General features: G+C 42.3%; 1 protein-coding gene across 3 annotated transcripts in view; it reads right to left on the bottom strand.

The window, feature by feature from the left end:
- Nucleotides 1-24,572, bottom strand: part of fer1l6 (fer-1 like family member 6) — a 124,253-nt gene that overhangs the window by 44,801 nt on the left and 54,880 nt on the right. For 2 of the 3 annotated variants that reach the window (XM_051935967.1, XM_051935968.1), the window contains exons 20-28: nucleotides 22,349-22,473; nucleotides 20,029-20,163; nucleotides 17,583-17,732; nucleotides 17,151-17,264; nucleotides 13,526-13,687; nucleotides 13,240-13,436; nucleotides 11,458-11,563; nucleotides 9,507-9,629; nucleotides 4,648-4,690 (exon numbers count right to left, since the gene is read on the bottom strand). In XM_051935967.1, the coding sequence (XP_051791927.1) occupies nucleotides 4,648-4,690; nucleotides 9,507-9,629; nucleotides 11,458-11,563; nucleotides 13,240-13,436; nucleotides 13,526-13,687; nucleotides 17,151-17,264; nucleotides 17,583-17,732; nucleotides 20,029-20,163; nucleotides 22,349-22,473 (1,155 nt within the window). Of the gene's footprint in view, nucleotides 1-4,647; nucleotides 4,691-9,506; nucleotides 9,630-11,457; nucleotides 11,568-13,239; nucleotides 13,437-13,525; nucleotides 13,688-17,150; nucleotides 17,265-17,582; nucleotides 17,733-20,028; nucleotides 20,164-22,348; nucleotides 22,474-24,572 lie in introns of all 3 variants that reach the window. The other variant, XM_028817740.2, reaches the window with a different exon arrangement.

The following is a 24,572-nucleotide window of genomic DNA, read 5'->3' as shown; positions in this document are numbered from 1 at the left end:
GCCTACCACGCCTGACCGGCATCCTCCCCCACCATCAAAGCCAACTCACCACCAGGTGGTGATCAGTTGACAGCTCCGCCCCTCTCTTCACCCGAGTGTCCAAGACATGTGGCCGCAAGTCCGACGACACGACCACAAAGTCGATCATCGAACTGAGGCCTAGGGTGTCCTGGTGCCAAGTGTATATATATACATATACATACATATACACATATACATACACATACATATATACATATATATATACATATACATATATATACACATATACATATACATACATATACATATATATACACATATACATAGTGCATCCGTAAAGTATTCACAGCACTTCATCACTTTTCCCACATTTTGTTATGTTACAGCCTTAGTCCAAAATGGATTCAATTCATTTTTTTCCCACAATTCTACACACAACACCCCATAATGACAACGTGAAAAAAGTTTACTTGAGATTTTTGCAATTAAAAATAAAAACATTGAGAAAGCACATGTACATAAGTATTCACAGCCTTTGCCATGAAGCTCAAAATTGAGCTCAGGTCCATCCTGTTTCCCCTGATCATCCTTGAGATGTTTCTGCAGCTTCATTGGAGTCCACCTGTGGTAAATTCAGTTGACTGGACATGATTTGGAAAGGCACACACCTGTCTATAGAAGGTCCCACAGTTGACAGTTCATGTCAGAGCACAAACCAAGCATGAAGTCAAAGGAATTGTCTGTAGACCTCCGAGACAGGATTGTCTCAAGGCACAAATCTGGGGAAGGTTACAGAAAAACTTCTGCTGCTTTGAAGGTCCCAATGAGCACACTGGCCTCCATCATCCATAAGTGGAAGAAGTTTGAAACCACCAGGACTCTTCCTAGAGCTGGCCGGCCATCTAAACTGAGCGATCGGGGGAGAAGGGCCTTAGTCAGGGAGGTGACCAAGAACCCGATGGTCACTCTGTCAGAGCTCCAGAGGTCCTCTGTGGAGAGAGGAGAACCTTCCAGAAGGACAACCATCTCTGCAGCAATCCACCAATCAGGCCTTTATGGTAGAGTGGCCAGACGGAAGCCACTCCTTAGTAAAAGGCACATGGCAGCCCACCTGGAGTTTGCCAAAAGGCACCTGAAGGACTCTCAGACCATGAGAAAGAAAATTCTCTGGTCTGATGAGACAAAGATTGAGCTCTTTGGTGTGAATGCCAGGTGTCACATTTGGAGGAAACCAGGCACCGCTCATCACCAGGCCAATACCATCCCTACAGTGAAGCATGGTGGTGGCAGCATCATGATGTGGGGATGTTTTTCAGCGGCAGGGACTGGGAGACTAGTCAGGATAAAGGGAAAGATGACTGCAGCAATGTACAGAGACATCCTAGATGAAAACCTGCTCCAGAGCACTCTTGACCTCAGACTGGGGCGACGGTTCATCTTTCAGCAGGACAACGACCCTAAGCACACAGCCAAGATATCAAAGGAGTGGCTTCAGGACAACTCTGTGAATGTCCTTGAGTGGCCCAGCCAGAGCCCAGACTTGAATCCGATTGAACATCTCTGGAGAGATCTTAAAATGGCTGTGCACCGACGCTTCCCATCCAACCTGATGGAGCTTGAGAGGTGCTGCAAAGAGGAATGGGCGAAACTGGCCAAGGATAGGTGTGCCAAGCTTGTGGCATCATATTCAACAAGACTTGAGGCTGGAATTGCTGCCAAAGGGGCATCGACAAAGTATTGAGCAAAGGCTGTGAATACTTATGGACATGGGATTTCTCAGTTTTTTTATTTTTTAATAAATTTGCATAAAATCTCAAGTAAACTTTTTTATGGGATTAAACTGTCATTATGGGATGTTGTGTGTAGAATTCTGAGGAAAAAAATGAATTTAATCCATTTTGGAATAAGGCTGTAACATAACAAAATGTGGACAAAGTGATGAAGCGCTGGGAATACTTTCTGGATGCACTGTAGATATTTTTTTCTCTTTTGTACATTTTCAAAAATTCTTTAAATCCTGTTTTTGTTTTGTTATTCTGGGGTATTGAGTGTTACTTGATGAGAGAAAAAAATGTATTTAAAGGATTTTAGCCCAGGGTCGCAACAGAACAAAACGTGTAACGAGATAAGTGGTCAGAATATTTCTTAAAGGCACTGTACAAGTCCCACATAGAGCATAAAATGACTAGAAAGATAGATAAAAGAACCAGGATGTCAAAAAACAGAGACGATCATCAAAATCCAAAGCGCTAAACAAACATTGAGGCTGAAAACCATCTCAGTAGGTGAATCTGCCGTATCTAACGATCCTATTCTCCTATTTAGCTAAATGCTAACCAAAGATATTTAGAGTAAGTGAATATCACAATGCCGTCATAAATAGTGGAAAGTACTAAGATGTAACTCATCATGTGACTTCCATGTCACATGACTGGCAACAGGCACAGCAACAGTGAACAACATGGCTAATGAATAATATACAGTTCCCAAAATGGAGAGGTCCAAAGGAAATAAGAATAAAATGGCGTCACAAAAACACAGAAAATATCATGTCCTAAATTTATAATAACTCAAAAATGACCCAAATTCAATTTAAAATGTGAGAAACAAAACTCATGAATTGCACGTTATCCTCTTGCCTGCATTCATTTTTACGTTGGGGTATTTCAGTATTCCTCCCACATCCCAGAACCCATGCAGGGAATATTCAGGAGCGATTAGTCTTTTTGAAAACAACTCTTTTCAGTGAGTTGAAGGAATTGATTCAGCAGAGTGCAACAGGAGCTCTGCAGCACACACGTGATGCCATTGGCATCTTATCATTTAAAGCGCATGTGCAAGTGCCACCCGTCTAAATCAGGGTTCTTATTAACTTCACTTCTGATTTTTTTGCATTTGTACTGAATTATTACCGGCGAATGAGAACTCTGTCACTGACAGTTCTCTTGTTCATCATACAAGTACAATACAGTTGTAACACATTTACACGAGAAACTATTAATTGTTTGCTTTTTACAATTTTTGATTGGAATTGTTCTAAAGAGACACTAAAATAATACTAAACTAATACATTCACGGCCCTTTGTTCATTCAACAAATTAGTCACACAAAATCAAAGCTTATAGAAATATCACTGTAATTAATAACAATAATTTGCTTTCAACTTTACTTAACACACACATTTTAATGGTTCGTTGACTGCACTGGCATGTATAATTCACCGATTCTTTTGAGCTCCATCTAAATCATTACCCGCGAACGAGGTGTATGATTCTCCTGCATTTAATTAAAAAACTGAATCATTACCTGCAAATGAGCTAAATGATTCTAATTCATTCAATTAAACTGAACCATTACCTGAGAACGAGGCACATGAGTCTCATTTAATTAAACTGCATCATTACCCACAAATCAGGCACACGATTTTCGATCATTTAATTAAACGGGATCATTACCAACATACGAGGCACGTGATTCTTGCCCATTTAATTATACTGAATCATTACCCTCAAACAAGGCACAGGATTTTTGTTCAATTAACAAACAATCATTTCCTGCGAACAAGGCACATGATTTGTTAATTGATTTGTGGACTGAATCATTACCTGCAATCAAGGTGCACAATTCTCCTTCATTTGATTTGCATACTGAGTCATTACCCACAAACGAGTCACACAATTTCAATTATTTAATTCACAAACAGAATCATTATCTGCAAACAAAGTGCTTGATTCTCACCCATTTGATTCATGAACTGAATTATTACCCAGAAACAAGTTACACAATTCTCATTCACAAACTGAATCAGTACCTACAATGGCGATGAAACCATGACAGATGTGGTTAAGAAGAGGGACCGAGAAATCATTTCCACGCAGACCTGTGTGTGTGCGGACACTCATTCACGGAAGTGTGAGAAATGGAGAAGAGCTGGGAGGAAGGATTTGGATTTCTAGGGCAGGACACGCCTCCTGGGCCATGATTGACAGGAGGAAATTAGGAGTTGGAACAATCCAATAGTAACCTGTAGTGGCCGTCAGAAGCAAACTAATGGGCAGGTAGATAGTGGTTATTTATTTATTTATTTTGGTCTCTCCAGTTTGTATTAAAAGTTTTTCTTGGCCATCACTACAATCTACATGAGGTAAGTAACATATTAAAATAACATTTTTGGCTTCAGTATTCCTTTTACTTGATCTCGGGGAGGCACAGTGGTGCCAGGGTCAGCTCTTACTGCCTCACAGCTCAGGTAATCCAGCATAGATGGCACCCAGGGACACTTCAAAGACCATTGAACCGTTTATAATCCAATCAAAGTTAATTTAGCTTCTCCTTCCCCTGTGACGTCAATACATTTTGCAGAGTTCGCCGAAATTCACAAACATTTCCGTTCCGACTTCAGTGGGTTTCACTCATCACTGCCGGTCACCTTTACGGTTTACAGATTTTCAAAAATGCTTTTCAGTTTTTAGATAATAACAACATAAATGGTTTTAAAACAGACTGGCAATATTGTGGCATATCATAGTGGTGAAGATTGCATTGAGTTTGTCTTTGTTTTGGACGATTTATGTCGAAATAAACGCAATGACACACCAAAGCAGGAAAGACACGTGGAACACTGAAGTGGAGTTTCGTTAAGAACAAAAGAACTTTGACACTCACCGTTTGTGCCCGGAATCGGCAAAGGCTGGCCTTTCAGCTTATCCTTCAGGTAAAACAAAGGACATTTATTTATTAATTGATTTATTTTAGCTTTTAATCACAATTTTAATGAAGTTCACTAGAGCTGATTTGCTTTTGCTTAACAAATATGTCACATACATAGTCACTCATTCACAATACGCTTTCATTTTCTTGAAGAAGCTGTAAAAAGTAAACACCAGTGGATGAAAGGAATTACAGAGCATCCGGAAAGTATTCACAGCACTTCATCACTTTTTCCACATTTTGTTATGTTACAGCCTTATTCCAAAATGGATTGCATTCATTTTTTCCCTCAGAATTCTACACACAACACCCCATAATGACAACGTGAAAAAAGTTTACTTGAGGTTTTTGCAAATTTATTAAAAATAAAAAAATTGAGAAAGGACATGTACATAAGTATTTACAGCCTTTGCCGTGAAGCTCGAAATTGAGCTGAAGTGCATCCAGTTTCCCCTGATCATCCTTGAGATGTTTCTGCAGCTTAATTGGAGTCCATAGAAGGTCCCACAGTTGACAGTTCATGTCAGAGCACAAACCAAGCATGAAGTCAAAGGAATTGTCTGTAGACCTCCGAGACAGGATTGTCTCAAGGCACAAATCTGGGGAAGGTTACAGAAGAATTTCTGCTGCTTTGAAGGTCCCAATGAGCACAGTGGCCTCCATCATCCGTAAGTGGAAGAAAAATCGAAACCACCAGGACTCTTCCTAGAGCTGGCCGGCCATCTAAACTGAGCGATCGGGGGAGAAGGGCCTTAGTCAGGGAGGTGACCAAGAACCCGATGGTCACTCTGTCAGAGCTCCAGAGGTCCTCTGTGGAGAGAGGAGAACCTTCCAGAAGGACAACCATCTCTGCAGCAATCCACCAATCAGGCCTTTATGGTAGAGTGGCCAGATGGAAGCCACTCCTTAGTAAAAGGCACATGGCAGCCCACCTGGAGTTTGCCAAAAGGCACATGAAAGGACTCTTGGACCATGAGAAAGAAAATTCTCTGGTCTGATGAGACAAAGATTGAACTCTTTGGTGTGAATGCCAGGCGTCACGTTTGGAGGAAACCAGGCACCGCTCATCACCAGGACAATACCATCCCTACAGTGAAGCATGGTGGTGGCAGCAGCATCATGCTGTGGGGATGTTTTTCAGCGGCAGGGACTGGGAGACTCGTCAAGATAAAGGGAAAGATGACTGCAGCAATGTACAGAGACATCCTGGATGAAAACCTGCTCCAGAGCGCTCTTGACCTCAGACTGGGGCGATGGTTCATCTTTCAGCAGGACAACGACCCTAAGCACACAGCCAAGATATCAAAGGAGTGGCTTCAGGACAACTCTGTGAATGTCCTTGAGTGGCCCAGCCAGAGCCCAGACTTGAATCTGATTGAACATCTCTGGAGAGATCTTAAAATGGCTGTGCACCGACGCTTCCCATCCAACCTGATGGAGCTTGAGAGGTGCTGCAAAGAGGAATGGGCCGAAACTGGCCAAGGATAGGGGTGCCAAGCTTGTGGCATCATATTCAACAAGACTTGAGGCTGGAATTGCTGCCAAAGGGGCATCAACAAAGTATTGAGCAAAGGCTGTGAATACTTATGTACATGGGATTTCTCAGTTTTTTTATTTTTAATAAATTTGCAAAAACCTCAAGTAAACTTTTTTCACGTTGTCATTATGGGGTGTTGTGTGTAGAATTCTGAGGAAAAAAATGAATTTAATCCATTTTCGAATAAGGCTGTAACATAACAAAATGTGGATAAAGTGATGAAGCGCTGGGAATACTTTCTGGATGCACTGTATGTTAAGAATGAATACTGAACTCTGACTTGTGATGTATGGTGAATGTGTTTAATCAAAGGAAGCGTCTTTTCTTAATTTAAACATGTAAAATGCTGGTAAAGACAGGCCAGGATGCACCATCTATTTTAACACTTAAAGGAATACTCCCCCCAAAATGACATTTTTTTTTTAATGTTACTTACCCCCATGTGGTTTGTATGAAGAAATATTTCGGACAAAATTAAATAAACGTGTTTTTTGTCGAGTATTTATTTAAATGTGTCTGTATTATTCCTCCAATCACGACAACTCAAACCTAAAACTGTCACTTTTACTCATCAGAAAGCTGTTGATAAGGTGTGTAATGAATGGCATGCAGAGAATGGCATCCCGGCCGGGACTTAACAGGGGGTCCTTACCCAGTTGGGAGACCAGTATAATGGAAGGACTGGTAAAGACGATGTATTTGGGACATTTTCTTCCCCAGTACATTAGATGGCAGACTCCTTGGGTTCAGATCCCCATACGGACAGAAGCAGGACATGCTGGAACCTGCAGTCTCGTGAGGCAGCCCTGTTGGATTCTGAGGGGACCACCAGGGGGAGCTGAAGGGATTAACAGTCCCTAGTTTGTGGGACTTCTGATTGACCCAGAAGTACTTTCATCAGGCTATGCGTTAGTCCTGCTGGGTCCAAGATAAAAGAGACCAACAGACCTCATCCAGGAGAGTCAGAGTCGGGAAAGGAGAAGGACAAAGCTCACCTGGAGAAGTGGAAAGAGAGAGAGAGGGGGAGAAGAATTGAGCAGTGATTGGTTTACTCCCTTTCTGAAGCCTTTATATGAGGTATTTGGGGAAATAAACCTTTTTTTTTTTAAACCGGGACTTGAGTCTATGAAGTTGTGCCACATGAAAGGTTGGGCATCAAATTAAAAGAAGTGGGAGATCAGGGTGTGGTGTGTGGATGGGTGCTCAGACACAAGAAGCAGAGAGTGATGGTGCAAGGAACCTCATCAGAAATTAATGATGTTAAGAAGGATGTCCAGCAGGGGTCAGTCCTGGGGCTGATTCTATTTTTAATATATAGAAATGATTTGGATAGGAATATAAACAACAGGACGGTTAAGTTTGCAGGTGATACCAGGCTAGGTGGAATGGCAGATAATAAAGAATCTGTTGAATCATCACAGAGGGACTTGGGCAGATTTGAGGCAAATGAAATTTAATCTCAGTAAATGTAAAGTATTACACATAGGAAGTAAAAATGTAAAGCTTAAATACACAATGGGAGGTCTGAAACTTGAAAATACGCCTTAGGAGAAGGAGCTAGGGGTCGTAGTGGACTTGACGCAACCAACTTCCAGACAGAGTTCAGAAGCCATTGAGAATTCTGACAGAATGTCAGGTTATATAGCGCCCTGATGTGTGCAGTTCAAGTCACAGGAGGTTCTGCTGAAGCTTTATAACGCACTGGCAAGGCCTCATCTGGGAGTTCTGGGTGCAGCTTAGGCCTCCAGGTTTAGGTTTGAATACATAATGGGAGGTCTGAAAATTGAAAATACACCTGATGAGAAGGACTTAGGAGTCGTAGTGGACTTGATACTATCAACTGCCCGTGTTCAGAAGCCATTCAGAAGGCTCACATAATGTCAGGTTATATAGCGCCCTGATGTGGAGTACGAGTCCAAGAAGGTTATGCTCAACCTTTATAATGCACTGGTGAGGCCTCTTCTGGAGTTCTGTGTGCAGTTTTGGTCACCAGGCTACAAAAAGGACATTGCAACACTAAATAATGTCCCGGGAAGAGCGACTTTTTCCTAGTGCTGCTATGTCCTTTAAGTAGAATGGGGACCAAAACTGCACACAGAACTCCAGATGAGGCCTCACTAGTGCATTAAAAAATGACACTAGAAAGCCCAAGTGAGCCACGGAGGAAAAGTTCAAATATCTCAGATCCTCAATTACAGAAGATTTAAAGCTAGATTTACAAATAAACCATGGAACAGAATGGAAAAAGAAGTCAGGAGTGTCATGTGACCAAACAGTCTGTGCAAGAGTGAAAGGTAAAGTGTCTAAAACACCGAGTGGGTAGACCGGCATTGTCATATGGATCGAAAACCTGGGCAGTTAAAAAGGTGTGTGAAAGGAAACTGGACGCTGCAGGAGGCTGAGACAGATGTGTGGGACGACAAAACTTGGCGAGATCCAGAAGGAGAGAATCAGATGTGCAATTAGGAGGAGGTGGAATCTCTATGAAAATACAGAAAAGGAGGTTGAAGCGGTACAGGCTTATCATGAGAAGAGAGGTAACCAATGTACGGAGAAGAATCCTGGATATGGGGGAGAAGAGGACAATGAAAGAGAGAGTGGATGGGCTGTGTAAAGAGAAGATCTGAGGAAGAAAGGGACGTGTACAGCAGAAAGTGAAAGTGAATGGAGGAAGCTGGTCAAGTACAGCGAAAACTGGGAAAAGCTTTTAGAAGAAGAAGTTGTCTAACGTTGGTCACCATAGAGGCCTATTACATCAGACACTTGATCGTCTCCATTCTGCATGAAAACATGAGATCAAACATCTTTCCCGGGCTATCACTACAAAGTGTATGGGGTAACTAACACATAAAAAAATATTTTATTTTTGAGTGGAGTATTCTTTCAAGTGAAAATAATGATTTGGGCAATTTAGAAGACCAATATTGGGTCCTCATGTGTCCATCTCATTCAGGACTGTAGAAGGGCTCTCTGTTCTCTTAGCCTGACATAACAGGCCGTGGCTTTGTTCTATCTTCTCTGCACACCCTCTAGTTCTACTCCTTACTTTCTGAAGGGACCTGCTCACTGTACGCCATATGGATCTCACTTCCCAGCCTTCCTTCCTCCTCCTTCTTCTTTCCCCACATATCCTTTTTTCTTTCCGCCATATGGTTGACAAAACTGGCCACACTTCCTTGGATTGCCTGATAAAGCGGTGCAGCACTACCCCAAAGAAGAAGGTTATATGCACACGCCAGAATGGCAAGGAATTTCATTTAAAAATAAAATGACTCACCTGTTTGACCTTTTCCAGGGAGGCGTAGTATTTCGACCACCAGTCGATAACATTCTCTGCCGATTCATCGGCTATGGTGCGTCTCCTTCTCTTTGTGGATCTTCGACATGTTTTTCTGGAAATCTGTATGACATTTTAATGTTGTCCTGTTAGTCACCATCCATCTACTGATTCTATGTTACAGGGAGCCGGAACCCCATCTCAGCTGATACAGACATAAGACAGTAAGGTGGGGCTCTGGTCAGTCCAAGGGCACCGTCACCGGAGGGGGCGCCATTTATGAAAGATAAGGAGTGCATGCTTTGGACGCCGAGGGGGGCCTGCCCCCCAGGGTTGTAGAAGTATGATGATAATGTCTGTTGCATGTAAACAAAGGTGCACTCGTGTGGGACCCCAAGTTGGTGAATGCTGATGATAGTGAGTGCACCATTTATGAAAGTGAAAGAGCGTATGTTCATCACCAAGGGGCGTGTGCTCCTCAAATTTGAAATATATGTGCAAAGGGGCACCGTTTGTGCTATTGAAGGGGCACGTGCCCCGGACAACACACACTACCCGTTATGGACAACAAGGGGCGACGTCCGTCAACCCCACCTAGAGCTCCAAATGGGCTTCGACTGGTACTGCAGTGAGAAATGGACCCCGTGATTGCTGGCATAGTCATCAAAAGGAGGAGATATCCCCATTTTTACCAAGAAGTCTGCTTAGATAAGTCCATACACCAAGATTTGTTCATCCATCCATCCATTTTCCAACCCGCTGAATCCGAACACAGAGTCACGGGGAGATTTGTTCATTTTTAATCCAAAACCTGGACAACAGTGTCCCTGCCACAGCGTCTTAAGTAGTCGCCATTGTGATGGAATCACACAAAGCACTGTTAGAAATCTCACTCACAAGGACAAAATACTCTGAGAACATCATGAATCGGAAATAGCATTGAGAGGATATCAGCAGAAGATCGGTAAAAAATAAATCACCAAAAATCCAAAATAATGTGCCAGAATTGTTCTGCACAGGATGAAAATCTGAAATCCTAATTGTCCTGGTCTGGCATTTGTTTTTAATGTTCCACAGTTCTATAAAATGATTTCAAACATCATTGTGAGAATTTGGGGGAATCAAGGAGTCCAGTGGTCACATTCCTTTTTTGTTTCAGTACATTTACTTTATAATAAAATGCTACTGTGAGTGTGTGTGTGAGTGTGTGTGTTTGTCCGGTCCCTCCGAGTAATCTTATTGGTCAGTTGGACTTTGTTTTGATTGGTCAGTTTCACTTCAGTTGCTCAGTCTAATGCAATTAAAACAGGAATTCAAGAGAGGTTGATACGCATTTGGATACCGAGGAAAGGCATAGGAGGAACGCTGAGAGTCGCCTTCAAAATGAGCCATGCCCATCAGTGGTGGTTAAGCAGGAGCCAAGTCTGAAGGCAAAAAACTCTCAGTTTACCAGTCAATCCACATCTCTGTCCTCACCTGTGGTCATGAGCTGTGGGCAATGACCGAAAGAACGAGGTTAAAAGTACAACGGGCAGAAACGATGTGTCTTCACAGGGTGGCAGGGCTGACACTACGTGATAGGGTGCAAAGCTCAGCAGACTGAGCGAGTCGCTGCTAGTCCTGATCAAGAGGATCCAGGTGAGGTGGTCTGAGCATGTCGTAAGGATGCAAACCACGCAGAACCTTCTAGAACTGCTCCAGGCACTGAGACCCTGCGGCAGACCCAGGACACACTGGAGTGATTTCATCTCTCGGCTGGCTTGGAAACAAACAGAAATCCTCTTGGGAGAGCTGGAATTTGTAGCTGGGGACAGGAAAGTTTTGGGGAAACCTACTTGGCTTGCTGCCACCATAACCCTCGGTGGGAAAAGCGGTTTCAGAAAATGAGATAAAATGAGAATTCTATGTGTGAGGAAAAAAGATCTGAATTAAAATACAGATAGTTCAGTACCTTTGATTTTGGAGCTTCTGTTGAAGGCCTGGCTTGAGGCTCTGGATCTATGTTCACGTAAATGTCTGGGGGAGAGGCGTCTATCACGTCGACTTCTTCTACAACACTGACTAAAATGAAATGCAACAAAGCAAATAAATTACTCACAATGAATCACTAACTGAGAAAATCAGCCATTACACATCCCTTCAATGATCAGCCAACCTGATGTGTAGAGGAGGGTTAAGCCATACGACACACCAGTGAGAACTTGTCTGGAGTCTGGTGTATGGTTTAGTCTCCAAATTATAAAAGACATGCAATGCCTATAAAAATAATTCACCTTTTTGGAAGCTTTCCATTTTTTTTGTTATTCTAGCTGTGCTACTCGTCTAAGATGGGCTGAAATCTAAATAATCAACATAGACCTCAGTATTAGTGTTTGCAGTGGAACATGCAATGCATAGGTCACTGGTATAAGCCATTTGATATGGGATTTATAAAAGCAGTGTAAAAGGTTGTTTTGTGTCATCTGTTAGGATGACAAATGCAATGCATTTTATTACCAACAATGTTTGTGATGCACCATCAGTTGGAATGACAAATGCAATGCATATGTCACTGATATATGCCATTTGATATGGAATTTATAAAATCACTTTTAATATTTGTGATGTACCATTTGTTGGAATGAAGAAATGCAATGCATTTTATTACTAAAAATGTTTGTGATGCGCCAACATTTGGAATGAGAAATGAAATGCATGGGTCTCTGTTTTATGCCATTTGATATGGGACTCATAAAAGCAGTGTTAATGTATGTAGTGTGCCATCTGTTGGAATGAGAAATGCAATGCATTTTATTGCTAACAATGTTTGTGATGTGCCAACTGTTGGAATGAGAAATTAAATGCATGTGTCTCTGTTTTATGCCATTTGATATGGAATTTATAAAATCACTTAATATTTGTGATGCACCATCTGTTGGAATGAGAAATGCAATGCATTTTATTGCAAAAATGTTTGTGATGTGCCAACTGTTGGAATGAGAAATTAAATGCATGTGTCTGTTTTATGCCATTTGATATGGGACTCATAAAAGCAGTGTTATTGTATGTAGTGTGCCATTTGTTGGAATGACAAATGCAATGCATATGTCACTGTTATATGCCATTTGATACGGGATTTGTAAAAGGACTCTTAATATTTGTGATGCACCATCTGTTGGAATGAGAAATGCAATGCATTTTATTACTAAAAATGTTTGTTCTCTGCGGTGGGTTGGCACCCTGCCCAGGATTGGTTCCCTGCCTTGTGCCCTGTGTTGGCTGGGATTGGCTCCAGCAGACCCCCGTGACCCTGTGTTCGGATTCAGCGGGTTGGAAAATGGATGGATGTTTGTGCTGCACCATCTGTTGGAATGACAAATGCAATGCATTTTATTACTAAAAATGTTTGTGATGTGCCAAGTGTTGGAATGAGAAATTAAATGCATGTGTCTGTGTTTTATGCCATTTGATATGGGATTCATGTTAATGTTTGTAGTGCGCCATATGTTGGAATGACAAATGAAATGTATATGTAACTGATATATGCCATTTGGTATGGGATTCATAAAAGTAGTGTTAATGTTTATGATGTGCCTTCTGTTGGAATGAGAAATGCAATGTATTTAATTACTAAAATGTTGTGGTGCACCATCTGTTGGAATGACAAATGTAATGCATATGTCATTGTCATATGCCATTTGTAAATTTGCTCTGTATCTGGTGCCATTTTAGATTTAGGACTGAACAGGAAGACATATCAGCAGCATTACCTCGCTTATGCTGTTTTTCCTCCTTTACTTCTGATATTACAGGACGTTTTAGCATCTCAAAGACATACTGCTTCAAGCTGTTGATGACGTGAGTTCCAACCATTGTACTTCGGCCAAAAGCCCTCCAATCAACGACGCTGATACTCAGGGGAGGATGAAGAAGTTCATTCTCTGGTAGCTCCTGTTACAAATTGAAAAAAAAAAACATTTCATCAATAAGGCAAGCATGGAATAAGCATCAGCAAAGGGAATGGATGTTGAGTTACTTACCACCTCAAATGAATCAGCAAGAACAGAGAAGTTGGGATTGCTTTTGTAACTCTGGATGACCGAGGATTTGACTCCTTTACCCGCACATTCGATGAAAACTTGAGGCCGATCGACTGACAGCAGTTGAACTTTCTTCATATCACGTAGTCCCCAAAACAGAACCTGATAGCAGGCACAGAGAAAAAAAGTGAGGAACTGCATCATCACACTCGGCTTTAATTAACATGAATTAAAAAAATAAGATTCAACACTGAATACGCAAATGTTTAAAAATACCAGTGTTACATGAGAAAACAGAAATGTTTAGGATAAAGCGAATATTCATGAGACGCCTTTAGTAAAATCTTTAAAAAGATGATTTCACAGAACATTTGCTGCAATTCAAGATCCCAGGCACACCCAAACTGTGAAATCTCACCTTGGTCTTTGCTAGCTAATATTACAGAGCAGTGAACTCCGCTGAATTTGTTTCATTGGTGAAATTTTCAGAAAATTCCAGTGGGTTGTGCCCCCTCTGCCCAAACAAATCTCACTACAGTGTGTTGCTCAACAACAGTGCAGCCCCGCTGCGGAGTGTCCATGTTCATTTGACCTTGGCTTCAACTAGACCAATGGCAGAAAGCTGCTCTGTGTGAGTTCCAATTACCCATAAGCCTTCACAAACAACGTGTTATATTGCATTAACTTCTACACGTGACAGTGACCGCATAATTTTCAATTTTCCTTTACCTTTTGATTAACCCTTGTACATAATAAACAAGAACAGTCGCATCAAATATTGCAAATATTAAAATCTGGTACTTGATTTAAATGTTTAAAGTCTAAATACCGTATTCTCGAAGGTAATAGAAACTTGTCACTTTTCACCCTCTGGTAAAGGTTCATAGAAGGCTCAAAAATCAAAAATAACCTCATATCCATAATCACCAACCATGAAATAGTCTGAAACGATACCCCACATGCCTCTGTTTTCATCTTCTGGGAGTGACTTTTAGAGGGGGCTAGGACCACCGGTAAAGAATCAAACATTAAAAATATGATCAGCAACCTCAAAAAACGACCTTGCAAACATCTGTATTACCGATCCCCAGTTTTTCAAAGTTTAATTAAGAAGTAACTTTGACCTTCTCATATCCCATTAACAGGTGAACCCCTTGGCTCAGCTGATGTGGTCTGCACAACGTCAAGTCCTTCTGATTGTTTTTGCTGAAGGCACCGATTGGTTTACTCTATCATAAGGGAGCCGTTTCCTGCTCAATATACAGTGCATCTAGAAAGTATTCCCAGCGCTTCATCACTTTTTCCATATTTTGTTATGTTACAGCCTTATTCCAAAATGGATTAAATTCATTTTTTTCCTCAGAATTCTACACACAACACCCCATAATGACAACATGAAAAAAGTATACTTGAGGTTTTTGCAAATTTATTAAAAATAAAAAAACTGAGAAATCCCATGTCCATAAGTATTCACAGCCTTTGCTCAATACTTTGTCGATGCCCCTTTGGCAGCAATTCCAGCCTCAAGTCTTTTTGAATATGATGCCACAAGCTTGGCACACCTATCCTTGGCCAGTTTCGCCCATTCCTCTTTGCAGCACCTCTCAAGCTCCATCAGGTTGGATGGGAAGCATCGGTGCACAGCCATTTTAAGATCTCTCTAGAGATGTTCAATCAGATTCAAGTCTGGGCTCTGGCTGGGCCACTCAAGGACATTCACAGAGTTGTCCTGAAGCCACTCCTTTGATATCTTGGCTGTGTGCTTAGGGTCATTGTCCTGCTGAAAGATGAACCATCGCCCCAGTCTGAGGTCAAGAGCGCTCTGGAGCAGGTTTTCATCCAGGATGTCTCTGTACATTGCTGCAGTCATCTTTCCCTTTATCCTGACTAGTCTCCCAGTTCCTGCCGCTGAAAAACATCCCCACAGCATGATGCTGCCACCACCATGCTTCACTGTAGGGATGGTATTGTCCTGGTGATGAGCGGTGCCTGGTTTCCTCCAAACGTGACGCCTGGCATTCACACCAAAGAGTTCAATCTTTGTCTCATCAGATCAGAGAATTTTTTCTTTCTCATGGTCTGAGAGTCCTTCAGGTGCCTTTTGGCAAACTCTAGGTGGGCTGCCATGTGCCTTTTACTAAGGAGTGGTTTCCGTCTGGCCACTCTACCATACAGGCCTGATTGGTGGATTGCTGCAGAGATGGTTGTCCTTCTGGAAGGTTCTCCTCTCTCCACAGAGCACCTCTGGAGCTCTGACAGAGTGACTATCGGGTTTCCTCCCTGGTCACCTCCCCGACTAAGGCCCTTCTCCCCCGATTGCTCAGTTTAGATGGCTGGCCAGCTCTAGGAAGAGTCCTGGTGGTTTTGAACTTCTTCCACTTACGGATGATGGAGGCCACTGTGCTCATTGTGACCTTCAAAGCAGCAGAAATTCTTCTGTAACCTTCCCCAGATTTGTGCATCGAGACAATCCTGTCTCGGAGGTCTACAGACAATTCCTTTGACTTCATGCTTGGTTTGTGCTCTGACATGAACTGTCAACTGTGGGACCTTATATAGACAGGTGTGTGCCTTTCCAAATTATGTCCAGTCAACTGAATTTACCACAGCTGGACTCCAATGAAGCTGCAGAAACATCTCAAGGATGATCAGAGGAAACAGGAGGCACCTGAGCTCAATTTGGAGCTTCACGGCAAAGGCTGTGAATACTTATGTACATGTGCTTTCTCAATGTTTTTATTTTTAATAAATTTGCAAAAACCTCAAGTAAACTTTTTTCACGTTGTCATTATGGGGTGTTGTGTGTAGAATTCCAAGGAAAAAAATGAATTTAATCCATTTTGGAATAAGGCTGTAACATAACAAAATGTGGAAAAAGTGATGTGCTGTGAATACTTTCTGGATGACCTGTATGGTTCGGGAAAGGCCAAAAAAATTTTTTATTTTTTTTTTTTTTTTGGGAGGTCTAGAGGAACCACAACATTTATTTCTATAGCACATTTTCATACAAATGATGGAGCTCAAAGTGCTTTACATAATGAAGAGAAAAAAGACAAAATAAATTAAAAAATAGAATTAGGGAGCACTAATTAACGTAGAATAAAAGTACAGGACAGAAAAAACAAAAAAACTCCAGACGGCTGGAGAAAAAAAAAAAATCTGCAGGGGTTCCAGGCCATGAGACCACCCAGCCCCCTCTAGGCATTCAGAAGTAGGGGTGGTGTCTTACATAACCAGACATCAAGACGGGTCAAAGGGTACATTATAAGTACATCATATCTCGCATCGGTGAGTCAGGAGATGCTGGACAAAAAAAAAAAAAAAAAAATCTGGAGTGATCCCAAAAATATTTTCTTATCAATTCTTATAAACACAATAAACAAAAGAAGCACAACAATGGCAAGGCAAAAAAAAATGGGGCAAGAAAAGCGTTCCCAGAAAAGACAACCCAAGGCCCTCAAGTCCAATTTGCTCTACAAAAATCAGAAACGAAAGATGGAGCAAAATCTGCTACGACCAGGAAAAATTCAAAAAGTACTCCCAATACGCATTTAAAATAACAAACTTGACTCCACAAACCTCAACGACACCCTGAGGGTCCACCGCCTCCATGGTCATGACGTACCTCAATTCTGTATTTGCTCAGCACTGGCCGGATGTTAGCAGGCACTGGATACACTTGTCCGTCCGGCTGATCGATGGGAGGAATGGCCTCAGCCTCAGACTCGGAGTCAGGAACCTGTAAAGTATCGCCAGACAAAAAGTGTCTCCAACCCATCAACAGAAATTAAAACAAAAAGCTTTCTTTTATTAAATATGAAGTAAGGACATCCTTTCCATGAGGTCTATGAAAGAAAACCCAAAACACAAGCCAGGACGGACCATCTCCACAGCTCCACGCAAACTCCAAACCAGCAGAAGCTCTTTGACTGGCAGCCATCACTGCTGCTGTTTGGTAAATCGGTGCCTACAATCACAGCTAAAACTGTTATTTAAAATATTATACACTTCAAATCCAATACGTTACACTGCTAAAAAACAAAAAAAAGATACCCACCTGCAGTAATTCAAATGCTGCCAGCAGCTCCCCTCCAGGGGTGCTTCCACAGAAAATGGGGTAATACTGCAGCTGAGGGGACGTGTAGGGGTCCTCTGCCAGCTTCACGACAGGAACAGCCACCGTAGAGCCAAGGTATTCCGCCTTACCCTGCAACACAAAACATCATCAGTTTGGGCTTTATTTTTAATCTAAACAAGAACTGATAGTTAGTTTTGCTTACCATCTTGTTCTCTTAGGTCACATGACCATGACTGACAGGGTCATTAATATCATAATCAGGGTTGAGTTTTGGGGTCTTATAGGCTTTTCCTATATAGGGTGGTCCAGATCTAATTATGCAACTTTAAATGCAATGCATCTTGACCAGAATGACACAAAATATTTTCAGCAACATTAAAAAAAAGCCACCAAAACTTTGGAATCCTCATAGTTCAAAGCCTGACTAAAGAGCAGAAAATTTCTGGGAGGACACTGTGACAGATTAAGAAGAAAACAATGTCCTAACACCGGTTCTTTTGCTCACCCAATAATTCTCAGCTAACTGGATACTGAAATGACAAGATAAGAAGCAATGCTGCCATGTTTACAGCATCAGTTCCAGAGGCACAATGACCCCGTCCGTCGTGGTCTAACTAAAACTAATTTGATCAATTCTCACTTAAATTAAAAGTAAATAATGGGAATTGATTCCTAGTGCATTCAGTTTTTGAACAACAGTGCCATCTGCTGGGAGATGGGGGCAGAGCCTCACTTGTACTTTGAGATTCAAAAGTTCATGGAGGTCTTTGATTCCCAATCAGGGGGATTCTACAGATGCAAAGGAGCACTAAAACACCCAAAATTTTCTTTATAACTGCATTTCAAATAGTTTTTATCTGACAACATCTGTTATTTACCAACAAAGAAGTGGCCAGCCCATTAATGGACATTCCCAGAGTTGTCCCCAAGCCACTTCTGCTTTGTCCTCTTGAAGGGTTAGCCTCGGGCCCAGTCTGAGGTCCAGAGGCCTTGGAAGCAGGTTTTCATTTAGGGATGTCTCTGTGCCTTGCTCCATTCAAGTTTTCCTTATCCCTGACTGGAGACCCCGCTACAGAAAAACAACCCCAACAGCATGTTGCCACCACCAGGCTCCATCACTGGAATGGCACTACACAGATGATTAGCCTGGTTTCCTCCAGATGTGACACTTGGAAGGCCTGATCTTGGTTTTATCAGACCAGAGAATCTGCTTTCTCATTGTCCGAGAGTTTTTTAGGTGTCTCTTTGCAGACTCCAGGTGGGCTCACATGTATTGTCTGGTCACTCTCTCATAAAGCCCAGCTTAGTGGAGTGTTGCTGTTGTACTTCAGAAAGCCTGTGTGGAGATGGGAGAAATTTCCAGGAGTTCAGACAGAGAGACCATTGGATTCTTGGTCATCTCTCTTACCAAGGATCTTCTCTCTTGATTGGTCAGCTTAGAAACAGTCATTGTTGTTCTAAACTTCTTTCATTTAAGAGCTATGGAGGCCACAAGGCGTCTGGGATTCCTAACAAAATGTTGCTGCCTTCCCCAGATCTGAGCCTCAACAAAATCCTGTCTCTGAGCCCTGTAGGCAATCCCTTAAACCTCATGGCTTGGTTTTGGCTCAACTAGACAGGTGTGTCTCTTTCCTGGTCAAGTCCAGTCAAATGAATTAACCAGAGGTGGTCTCCAAACATCTGATGCACCTGAATATTTGCATCACTGAGATACTTCACCTACCTGAAGCTAAGCATGTTCAGGCCTGGCCACTTCATGGATGGGAGGCCATTTAGGAAAAGCTTGGGTTGCTGTTGAAAGAGGTGTTGGTGAGTCCAACAGGGGGCGCTTACTCTGTGGTGGATCTCAATGCTCCAGTGCAGTTAAAATGGCACCGTCCTTTGGATGAGATATAAAACTAAGGTCCTGACTCTCTGTGTTCATAAAAGATCCCCGGGCATCCTTCTTAAAGAGTAGGGTGTATCCCGATGTCCTGACTTAATTGCCCACCATGACCTAGTCATTCTGGCCCCCTAATCATTTCTCGTCTCTAATTGGTTTTCTCTCTCACTGCTTCACTATCTAACAGCTAATATGTGGTGAGCATATTGGCACAAAACTGGCTGCCATCAGACCATCCAGGTGGATGCTACACATTAGTGGGGGCTGAAGTAGGGTCCTCAAGTTCTATATAAATGTAATTATTTAATTCATTATTATTACTTCAGTATGTTATTTCTAATTTTGCAAAAATTCCTAAAATTCTGCTTTCACTTTGTCACTCTGGGGTGTCGAGTGTGGCTTGATGAGGGACAGAAATGAATTGAAATGATTTTAATACAACAAGGCCACAGAACAAAATGTGAACAAGTGAAGGGGTCTGAAGACTTCATGAAGCCACGCTGCTACTACACTAATTGCAGCAGAAGAGCGGTTTGGACTCACCACTGCATCATCGTCATAAATCTCAATGACAACAAGAGGAGGATCTTTGGCGATGTCCTTGGCATCCTCATGAAGGCTTATGTTGTTGAAGAACAACATCTGATTCCAAGTCGGGGTCAGGCTCTGATTTATAATCTGGAATCATCAAAAAGGGCAGAAATCAAGAGGCATTCTTAAGAACGTAAAGTACATAAAAACCTGAAAAGTCAAAATGTAAAATTGGATTGGAAACTGGATTAAGTTTTAGAAACCATACATGAGATTTACACATTTCAGGCCTCGACACAACTTCTAGTCAGAGAGCCGATGGTGAGGACTCTTGACACTGAGGGTGTTAGAACATCAGATCAATGTTAACGAGAAGATGCCATCCAGCCCACAACCAAGCTTTTTCATTTTATTCATCGGATTTTTCCTAAATGGCCTCAAGTTAAGGTTTGAGGGTCCCCACAGTCCGACTGTCCACCACACTTACTTGTCTGTAGTCCATTGTGTGAAGACTTCGTAACATTTGTATGAAATCTGCCCCTAACAAGTTTCCATCTCTGTTCTTGTTGATGAATTAGCTTTAAAGTAACAGCTGGGACTAGGATTCACTGTGGTTGGGGGGCTATTGTCATGTTTCAACGGGAGTTACTCCCCTGGCTGGGGTTCAACGTCTTCTTTTGTATCTTTGGTTTTGTTCATTTACTGTTAATGCTGTTTTTGTTGACTGTGTGCACTATTCTTTGTATTTGATCTTGGATGTACAGTACGCTGCCTCAGCAAAGTTCATTGTGTTTTGTGGGTGGTTCCTCAAGAGGCGGGGCCACCTGTCAATCACTGCCAGGAACTGCCCTCTGCCCTATAACTTCCTGGTGGTTCATTTTGAATGAGCTTTGGGACTTGTGTCAAGTTGTTAGTGTTGCTTCTGCAATTGTGCTTTTTGATTCATCTGGAGGGCGGCACGGTGGCGCAGTGGTAGTGCTGCTGCCTCGCAATTAGGTTCGCTTCCCGCGTCCTCCCTGTGTGGAGTTTGCATGTTCTCCCCGTGTCTGCGTGGGTTTCCTCCCACAGTCCAAAGACATGCTGGTTAGGTGGATTGGCGATTCTAAATTGGCCCGTGTGTGTGCTTGGTGTGTTTGTGTGTGTCCTGCGGTGGGTTGGCACCCTGCCCGGGATTGGTTCCTGCCTTGTGCCCTATGTTGGCTGGGATTGGCTCCAGCAGACCCCCATGACCCTGTGTTCGGATTCATCCATTGGAAAATGGATGGATGGATGGATTCATCTGGACTTTTGACACGCCATGTTCTGTTCACCTTGGATTGTTTTGTGTTTTTAGACATCTCCATTTTGCCATTGTGTGATCTACTGTTGAATTCTGCTCTGTACTTGTAATATTTCTATTGTACTATTATATTGTATTGAAGATTACTTGTGTTCTGTTCTGTGTATTGTGTTGTATTGACCCCCTTTTTTGACATCCACTGTACGCCCAGTCTTCCTGGAAAGGGGTCTCTCTTTGAACGGCTTTTCCCAAGGTGTCGTCCATTTTTTTTCCTTACACGATTTTTTTCTTTGTCTTCTTAGAGTCAAGGCTGGGGGGGGGCGCTGTCAAAAGGCAGGAGCTGTTAAAGCCCATTGTGGCACTTCTTGTGTGATTTTGGGCTCTACAAAAATAAATTGTATTGTATTGTATTGTGCTCTACGGAGCTCCACTGTGTGACTGGGTCTTTTTTGTTAAGAATTAAACTTTTCATTTTTTATGAAGTTTGCCTGTTTTCCTAACTGGAGTTTGGTGGCATTATTGGAAGTGCTTTGCCACTTTTTAGAGTTTATGTGTTTTGGTACTCCTATTTATAACATCTAAATGTGGCTTTTCACTGCGGTTCCTAATCTTGTGTTTTTCCCCAAAAGTACCCTCACTTTGTCAGCCAATCAACATGGACCACGCTGCAATAAGCCGCAATCTCAGCTCATTATTTTTTTTCTTTCTCCACTCTGGTTTGGCTGTAGGGTTTGTTCTAAAAAGCAGAGTACACAGAGATAACTTTGCAATTGTACTTTCGTTTGAGATGCTATGAACATTCAACAAGCTTCTCTTCCGTTTGTGTGGTTCCCTCTCCCTTTGTGAAGTTTTCTCAACCTAAGCTTCACTTCGGCCTGTTTGGGACCAGGCTATTCATTGATTCTTCTTCCCAGGCCCTCACTGGAGCCTTGTTTTGGGAGGCAAAGCCTCATTTTGAGTTATGTGAGCCAGCCGTATCAGAACACATACAGTAAGAGTTGGAGCTGTACATATGGTCAAAACCAAAGTTAATTAAAATTCTATGCATCTTACCACTGTGGTCTGACTCTGGGAAGCAAATGTCACTTTTGCAAAAGGATCAGAGAGTCCCGTGTTGTCCGCAGCAATCAGGCCTCTTGCTTGGTACATGTGAGCCCGGAGCTGGAACAATTTTTCACCTGCAAAAGTGCATTGATGATTGTGTTGCTTTATTAATTACAGTTGACAGAAACAACATTTTGTCAAATATCACATTATCTTTATAAATCACAAAGCAATACGCAAGAACCATTTTTTCACTCTGGTGACTCACGACTAACACCATCATTAACCTCCTTGGTGTTAACCCAGAGTGTGACTGGGGCTCAGAATTCTGTTCATTCAGAGTTATCCATGAGTCAGACTTGAGGTGAATGTAATGATCCGCTTTATATTTTTAAGCCTGATATAATGCTCCAGACAGTATATTGCTGCCATCTAGAGGATGAAATAAAAAATCATGAATGTTTCTATTCATTTTGCCACTCTAAGATACAGTGCATCTGGAAAGTATTCACAGCGCTTCATCACTTTTTCCACATTTTGTTATGTTACAGCCTTATTCCAAAATGGATTAAATTCATTTTTTTCCTCAGAATTCTACACACAACTCCCCATAATGACAACGTGAAAAAAGTTTACTTGAAGTTTTTGCAAATTTATTAAAAATAAAAAAAACTGAGAAATCCCATGTCCATAAGTATTCACAGCCTTTGCTCAATACTTTGTTGATGCACCGTTGGCAGCAATTCCAGCCTCAAGTCTTGTTGAATATGATGCCACAAGCTTGGCACACCTATCCTTGGCCAGTTACGCCCATTCCTCTTTGCAGCACCTCTCAAGCTCCATCAGGTTGGATGGGAAGCGTCGGTGCACAGCCATTTTAAGATCTCTCCAGAGATGTTCAATCGGATTCAAGTCTGGGCTCTGGCTGGGCCACTCAAGGACATTCACAGAGTTGTCCTGAAGCCACTCCTTTGATATCTTGGCTGTGTGCTTAGGGTCGTTGTCCTGCTGAAAGATGAACCGTCGCCCCAGTCTGAGGTCAAGAGCGCTCTGGAGCAGGTTTTCATTCGGGATGTCTCTGTACATTGCTGCAGTCATCTTTCTCTTTATCCTGACTAGTCTCCCAGTCCCTGCCGCTGAAAAACATCCCCACAGCATGATGCTGCCACCACCATGCTTCACTGTAGGAATGGTGCCAAGTTTCCTCCAAACGTGACGCCTGGCATTCACACCAAAGAGTTCAATCTTTGTCTCATCAGATCAGAGAATTTTCTTTCTCATGGTCTGAGAGTCCTTCAGGTGCCTTTTGGCAAACTCCAGGTGGGCTGCCATGTGCCTTTTACTAAGGAGTGGCTTCTGTTTGGCCACTCTACCATACAGGCCTGATTGGTGGATTGCTGCAGAGATGGTCGTCCTTCTGGAAGGTTCTCCTCTCTCCACAGAGGACCTCTGGAGCTCTGACAGAGTGACCATCGGGTTCTTGGTCACCTCCCTGACTAAGGCTCTTCTCCCCCGATCGCTCAGTTTAGATGGCCGGCCAGCTCTAGGAAGAGTCCTGGTGGTTTCGAACTTCTTCCACTTACGGATGATGGAGGCCACTGTGCTCATTGGGACCTTCAAAGCAGCAGAAATTTTTCTGTAACCTTCCCCAGATTTGTGCCTTGAGACAATCCTGTCTCGGAGGTCTACAGACAATTCCTTTGACTTAATGCTTGGTTTGTGCTCTGACATGAACTGTCAACTGTGGGACCTTATATAGACAGGTGTGTGCCTTTCCAAATCATGTCCAGTCAACTGAATTTACCACAGGTGGACTCCAATGAAGCTGCAGAAACATCTCAAGGATGATCAGGGGAAACAGGAGGCACCTGAGCTCAATTTCGAGCTTCACAGCAAAGGCTGTGAATACTTATGTACATGGGATTTCTCAATGTTTTTATTTTTAATAAATTTGCAAAAACTTCAAGTAAACTTTTTTCACGTTGTCATTATGGGGTGTTGTGTGTAGAATTCTGAGGGAAAAAATGAATTTAATCCATTTTGGAATAAGGCTGTAACATAACAAAATGTGGAAAAAGTGATGAAGCGCTGTGAATACTTTACGGATGCACTGCAACTCATCAATATTCATGAGTGGGATGGGGACTCCAATGAAAAACACAATGGCCAGTGAGAAGCCGTAAAAGCAGTTTTAGAATGAACTGAAACAGAACCGTTGCTCATATCGAGTGTT

The sequence above is a fragment of the Erpetoichthys calabaricus genome, chromosome 13 (assembly GCF_900747795.2).
Source record: "Erpetoichthys calabaricus chromosome 13, fErpCal1.3, whole genome shotgun sequence".
NCBI classification, from domain to species: domain Eukaryota; kingdom Metazoa; phylum Chordata; class Cladistia; order Polypteriformes; family Polypteridae; genus Erpetoichthys; species Erpetoichthys calabaricus.
The sequence above is the reverse complement of the archived record's forward strand: the minus strand, read 5'-3'. Positions and strand labels throughout refer to the sequence as shown.